The sequence below is a fragment of the Mastomys coucha genome, unplaced genomic scaffold, assembly GCF_008632895.1.
Source record: "Mastomys coucha isolate ucsf_1 unplaced genomic scaffold, UCSF_Mcou_1 pScaffold1, whole genome shotgun sequence".
Lineage (NCBI taxonomy): Eukaryota > Metazoa > Chordata > Mammalia > Rodentia > Muridae > Mastomys > Mastomys coucha.
Window position 1 is genome coordinate 81,019,741 of NW_022196891.1, and position 7,161 is coordinate 81,026,901.

The window sequence follows — 7,161 nt, forward strand, 5'->3', positions numbered from 1 at the left end:
GCCCCGTGGACTTTACTCATATGTGATTTCTGTGCTTTCCTTCCAGGGGGACTCAGTAGTTTTAAACAGAACCATGGAAACCTCTGTGACAACTCCCTCCAGCTCCAAGAGTGCCGGGAGGTGGGGGGTGGTGCATCTGCGGCCTCGAGCACGCTACCTCAGTCTGTCCCCACCACGCCTGACATCGAGAACGCGGAGCTGACGCCCATCCTACCCTTCCTCTTTCTTGGCAATGAGCAGGACGCTCAGGACCTGGACGCCATGCAAAGGCTCAACATCGGCTACGTCATCAACGTCACCACGCACCTTCCTCTGTACCACTATGAGAAAGGCCTCTTTAACTACAAGAGGCTGCCAGCCACTGATAGCAACAAGCAGAACCTGCGGCAGTACTTTGAAGAGGCGTTCGAATTCATTGGTAACTATCTCCCACAGCATGGGGGCGGGGTGGGGGTGGGGCGGGGTGGGGCGCTCCTTTTGGTTCTCTCTTACCCCTAGTTCTGGTTTTGATATAAGGTCCGAGATTTATTTCTGTGTTAGGGAAAACAACAACAGGACAAAACCAAACCAAACCTACATAACTGAAAGTCCTTCCTGTTAGTGTACCAGGATAGACATAGTCGAGATAATGAGCTTTCCATTGCCACGACTGAAACACCGGAGAGATTGTCTTAAAGGGAGGAATTATCTTGACTTGTGATCTTGGAGATTTCAGTCCTTTGGTAGTCCTGATGCTGGGCCTGGGGTGAGACAGAACAAGGCAGTGGGGGTGATGATGAAGGCTACTGACTTTATGGTGACCAGGAAGGGATGGAGCGGGACAGCAAATGGCCTTGAGGAAGTAGCAGAGTGTCTAACCTGCTTCCTCAGGCAAGCCTCTACCTTCTAATGGTTTTTAGAAACCCTTGGAAGCTGTACCACCAGCCAGAGACCAAGCATTTGACACACGAGTCTGTGGGACCCTTTCACATTCATATTAAAGCAATAATCATTCTCTCTGTCCAACATCCATTCAACCTTCTTAAGTCTATCCTCCCTCCTCCCATTAACAAAGACGCCATGGTGGAGGTTGGCCCTGAGATACTGCATGACTAGAAGAGTGTGAAGAACTGCTCCGAGCTATTCCTGCTGCCTAGTCTATGCCCCCCAAGCCCCGAAGGAAGCACCAAGTAGGGACTGTAGCGGCACCTTAATTGTCCCCAGACCTCCCCATAGCACCTCACTCAGCTCTATTCACTCAGCGTAGGGGAAAGAGATTTCCACTGGGCACCATAAGATGTGCTGAGTCAACAGCGTGTGGCCTCTTCACTTGAGGTCGAGGAGGCAAAGGCAGCATCATGAAAGGGCTGGTTCCGAAGGAATGTCTTCAGAAGCCGGCCATGCTGCGTGCGTGGCGAGTTTCTCCGCCCGCTTCATCCCTGCAGTGGCAGAATGGAGGGGTGGTGTGAATTGTCTTTGTCCACCAGAGTGATCTCAGTTTTTAAACACTGAGTGACAAGGACTGATGCTAGTGCGTGTTTCCTTTGACAGTCTGTCACTGGCTCAGAGAAGCAGGAAAGACCAAGCCCCTGTAGGACACAAGAAGGAAAAGTAGGCTCTAACCTCAGAAGGAATCGACCACCAGCTCCATGCTGAACTTAGCCTTTGTGGCCCTTGTGGTGTGATGTGTCGAACAAGACTCAGGGTGACAAGGGCAAGAAGAGCAGATGACAGAGACTCCAGCTTTTATCAGCACAAAGAGCCCAATGCTCTCCACATTAGGTGCCTCAAGTTGTCACAGGTCTCTGGTCTCTGTCTCAGGAAGAAAACACTCAAGGTTCTTGCTGGTTTTGCCAGAAAAAAAAAATCACAAGTTTAGCAGCCACCAGGGTGATGGTTTTTTTTTTTGGCAAGTTGGCAGCTCTGAACTGCCCGTTTTCCTTTCCAGTTTGTCCTTCAGTGCCCGGCTGTCCATGGGCAGTCTGGCAGGACAGGCAGAGTGGTCTCTGAACTCAGAAGTAAGGCGACCTTTCCATTTCAGGAATTCTAGTGTCAAGCAGGAACTGGGGGCTGGGAGGAGACACAGTGGGGAAAACGTTTGCTTTTGTAAGACGGAGGACCTGAGTTTGAATCCCACAGAACCCATGGAAAGTCAGATGCAAGAGAACACGCCTGTAACGTCTTCTCTCCTGTGACCAGATGGGAGGCAGAGAACCCCTGGTCACCCCCAGGACAGCTAGCTTGGCGTCCACAGGACAGGAAATGTCACCTCAAAGAAGCTAGTAGGCAAAGCCCCGCATTGACCTCCACATGTGTGCCATGGCATGCCTGTGCCTGTAAAAACAAAGGGCCTAGTGTTCTTGACTTCTGGCCAGAACTCTTCCGTGTTTACCATGCATGCCCCGTTAATTAGTTCCTAACACTGGGTACAAAGATACCCTGGGTTCTTTACTTATAAAATCTGAGCCAGGCCTTATATCCTGAGCAAGAAATGCCTGTCGCCAGGTCAATGAAGTTCTTAGTTACTTGGGGTTGTTATAAAGGAGAGTGTACCACCTGCTTAATTTCAGGTGGAGGAAGTTGGGAATTTGTTTTCCACTTAGCCGAGTTGCATGGGATAGGCTTGTTCTGAGAGATTACAGCCACGGTGCTCCACATTCCTTCTGGATTATTCAGGCTTACCTCCTCTTTCAGAAGAAAAACAAAACGAATGACAAGCAACATTTAGCCTGTGGGAACAACTCAGGATCACGTGGGTGGGTACGGGTTTTGTTCCCCAATTGGAGAAACTGAAAGTTTATAGTGTGGCTTTCATTGGGGGGGTGGGGGGCACACAGCAAGGTTCACAGCATAACATTCACCTGAGTTTAGTATAAACTAAGCAGTGTTCAGGTTTAGAGTTTGACAATGCCAGTCTAACCCCAGAATCAAATGACTTCATTTCCAAAGTTCCAGCGACTGGCGAGCTAGTGTCCTTTGCATTATTGAAGCAGGAAGACCAAAGTCTTGGGGTGGCGTCAGAGGACTCACAAGGTCACTCAGCTACTGGGTTAGTGGAATGGGTGGTCACACCCCTGGAGCACGTCCCTCATTCTCATCCACCATGTCCTCTGGCCTTGGTTTGGGAGGTCATTTATTGTTGACAAAGGGAGACTTTCCTGAAGCATCACCAAGAGTAATGGTGGCGAGAGAGATAGTTAACATCCTGTTTGTTTCTTTGTCTACTGGGAAGCAGCCAGTGTGGGTGACTTAAGCTAAGGGACAAGTCTCTTCACTCCCTTCTCCTCTACCTTATCATTGGCCTGCATTCCCCTGGGGGACACTTCCTGGGGGGATGTGTTTTAATCTAGAAACGTCCCTAAAAATGTTGTCCGGTGCTCACAGGCGGCATCCGAAGCTTTTTAATATTAAGCATGCCACTTCCTGGTGCCCTCTATTCTGAGCTACTCAGGAATCCTGCCTTCCAAATGATCGCCATGTAGGGTCAGTGTATGTGGAGGTGAGGAGTGAAACACTCCTGCAGGGGGCCATGCAGTACTTTACAGATCAATACTCTACAGGCCTCACCGACAACATGTGGTGACTCCGATGAGGAACTGACTGGGTATAAGAACTTCCAAGCCGACCTTTGTTCCTTTCCGTCCATGAAGTTTTTGTAAAACTCCATGCATTAAAGGCTAGCTCTTATAGAGAACAATCTTTAGGAGGAAGGGGTGTGTGTGTGTATGTGTGTGTGTGTGTGTATGTGTGTATGTGTGTGTGTGCACATGTGTATGCATGTGTGTATGTGTATGTGTGTGTGTGTGTGTGTGTGTGTGTCTAGCATGTGGAAGATACATGGCTAATAGCACTAGTTTTTTATGAATCATGTAGTCATATAACCTGGAGAGTGGTATCAACATTGTTAATCAGAAGACCTTTATCACGTGCCCATTTGTGTACTCAGCATAATCTCTCCCCCTTTCCTTATTTTTTTTTCCCTTTATGCCAGTGTTATGATTTTAGACAAGGAACAAGGTTGTCAAGAAAGAGGTCTGGTAACATTTATGGCGAGCTTAGTAGCTTGCTTCTCATCGTGCCCTGTTGTAGGTCTCACTTCTGCCTTCCCCTTCTCCTTTGACATGTGCTGTTCCCACAAATGCGTCCCTTGCTCTGTCTGCTCTCTAAACGTAGAGCTGTAGGGGGCTGGGAAGATGACTCAGCAGCGAAGCACTCAAGGACACAAGCGTGAGAATGGGGCCTAGGGTCACCAGCACCCACCTAAAAGCCACATAGCTGTAGCAGCCTGCCTGGCGTCCTATGGCATGAGGGACTGAGATGGGTCTCATCCTTGATGGGGCAGGCTGGCTCTCCTGAACAGCAGAAGTAATGAGCTCCAGATCCAGCAAGAGATGCTACATCATGGAACATGGAGGGTGATTAAGGAGACACAGGATACCAAACATGGCCTTCCACAGACATGTGTGAACATGCATCTGCACTTACGCAAGCATGCATCCACACCCACATGTACAACACACACACACACACATACACACACACACACCCTTCCCCCTCAAAACAGTGAAGGGCCAATGAGATGGGTCAGTGAATAAAAGGGCTGAGACTGACAACCTGAGTTTAATCCCCACCAACTCATACTGTAGAAAGACAGAACTGACTCCTGCCAGTTGTCCGTTGACCTCCCTATGCACACCATGGCATGTGTACCACCCCCCGATTTTTTTTTTTTTTTAATAACTTAAGAAAATGCAGACCAACAGCTCCTGATTCCTGATTGTGGCCAATTCTATAGCTTGTGATTTGAACATGTAGTAGAATCCAGCAGTGCGTCATGCTCTGAAACCATTTGAATCCATTCTCTCCGTACAAAAGGCAACGCTGTTAACTCAGGCACAAGTTAAGCTTCCTCTGTCCCCCTTTCTTACCACCTGTCTCTCTGCCCCACAGAGGAAGCTCATCAGTGCGGGAAAGGCCTGCTCATCCACTGCCAGGCTGGTGTGTCCCGATCCGCCACCATCGTCATCGCTTACTTGATGAAACACACACGGATGACCATGACTGACGCTTACAAATTTGTCAAAGGCAAACGACCAATTATTTCCCCGAACCTCAACTTCATGGGGCAGTTGCTGGAATTTGAGGAAGACCTAAACAACGGTGTGACGCCACGAATCCTTACACCAAAGCTGATGGGCATGGAGACGGTCGTGTGACGGCAGGCAGGATGGAAAGGGTTGTGCTCTGCTAGGAGACGAACAGGAAGGAAGGTGGATTCTGGCCTGCCTGCCTGCCTTCCTTCCTTCCTTCCTTCCTTTCTCTTTCTTTCTTCCTCTCTTTTTTTTTTAAGGTCAGGAGTGTTTGTGAAAGGAAACAAACTTGTCTAGAGACTCTATTTTTCATAAGTGTAAGAAGATTGTAACTTTTGATGCTGATGAGAGAGTCATTTCTTTTAAACTGGTATTGCAGTTAGGTTAAAGAGGTCTCTTTTTTTTTTTTTTAAGCCAACAAATAAAAATATTATAAAACTTGTTTCTTCCCAGTTTCCCTTGTAAGCTTATTGTAGAGTTTTGACTAAATAGTCTGTGCGGGCTCATAGACCGAAGACATCACCCTTCAATTACAAAGAAACAAAAGGAAACGGAAAAGACTCTAGACCTGGAACGGACTGGACAACCATGTCAGAGGCAAACCCTGCCAAACTGTGCCCACTTGTGCTCACTGGTGTGAAGAGAAGAGCCGGCAAGCTCAGTGGTTTCAGCTCGCCTCACACCTTCTCCGGGGAGATAGGCTAGTGTCGATTTTGTGTGTTCCACGCTCCGGATATCTTTTTCCCCTTCTCTGGCTCTGAGAGAACTTTTGTTTGTTTGTTTGTTTGTTTGTTTAACAGAAGGAAACTGACAGTTCTACCATGTGCTTTGCTGGCACTTGTGCAATAAAAATGGGGTTTGGAGTGTGTAGCTGAGGGAGAGCTGGCGGCTGAGTGAGGAATGGCATCCGCTTGGAGACAGGAATTCAACAATACCAGTGGCTTCCCCTCCCTCCCTCCTTTTTTTCCCCTTTCTTCCTCCTCCTCCTCTTATTTGTCTTTTTTGATTTGATTCTGGTTACAGTGCCATAAACCTTGTTACATATGTATATCAGAATGTAAAAAAAAAAAAAAAGACAAAAATTTATTTAAAAAATATTTTTCACAAAAAAAAAAAAAAATCCTTGGTGTGTTTTTGTTGATGGTGTAAGAATTTATTTTCATTATATAAATGAAACTCGTTTGGGGATGTGTCGTTCTTTGCACTTGCCCGTCTTCTCTAGTTAGGTTCATGCCTCTCTTGCTGCTCAAACTGGACACCTAATACAATTAGAAGCAAAGTCCGGGTTTTTATAAAGAGATGGGGTTGAGAGTGTACAGTTTCCACAGTCTCGCCTCAATTGACACTAGCTCACGTGACGCTTTTTAGGGACATTCACCCTGTGGTACAAGCTGCAAAAGATGTACTCTTCCAGTGTTTTTCCCAGCCAATAGAAATCAGCTCTGTATACACGGGGACTCTTGACAGTGCTGGATATTCAACCCACAGACAGTTGGAAGTGGCATGGGAGGGAAATATAATCCTAAGGTTTTGTACATTTTATTAGAGTGCATATCTAGAGGGATTTCGCCACCCAGAAGATTCGCAGTGCCCCAAAGTTTGCCTGGTGCGAGTAAGCGCTAAAGAATTCTGGCATGTCTGGCTCCAAGTGACTACATTTGACATAAATATTTTTGTGAACATTTGCTTACAAATGTTATACCAGAAATATTTTGACATTGATTTCTTTATTTATTCAAATAGTTTGTCTGCCAAGAGTCATTTAAATTTTTCTTTCATTAGAAAAGTAGAAATTGAACATGATAGGAACTGAGAGCTAGCTGGAATTACTTTAGTCTAATATAAAATATGAAGTAGTCAAAAAGTAAGTGTCTTTGGCACTTCTGTACTCTCAACAGCTTTTTGTTTTGTTTTGTTTGTTTCTGTCAACTAGAGCAGACTGAAAGAGTCCATTTCCGACACACAGTCACTTAGAATGCCTGGCGGGCTTGTCATTTTTTAAGTCTAAAAGTTGGAGTCCTGTTGGGGTATAGCATTCTCTCTCTGTCTCCCCCTCCCTCCTCTTCTTTCTCTTTGCTTTTTTATCATGTCT

The 7,161-nt window shown here is 46.6% G+C and overlaps 1 protein-coding gene across 4 annotated transcripts in view; it reads left to right on the top strand.

Annotated features, from left to right (window-relative positions):
- The window catches only part of Dusp10 (dual specificity phosphatase 10), a 42,755-nt gene extending 36,505 nt beyond the window's left edge, over nucleotides 1-6,250 (top strand). For all 4 annotated transcript variants that reach the window (XM_031337673.1, XM_031337664.1, XM_031337692.1 and 1 more), the window contains exons 3-4: nucleotides 47-418; nucleotides 4,930-6,250. In XM_031337673.1, coding sequence (XP_031193533.1) covers nucleotides 47-418; nucleotides 4,930-5,195 — 638 coding nt within the window. In that variant the 3' untranslated portion in view covers nucleotides 5,196-6,250. The remainder of the gene's footprint in view (nucleotides 1-46; nucleotides 419-4,929) is intronic.
- Nucleotides 6,251-7,161: the final 911 nt, after the last annotated feature.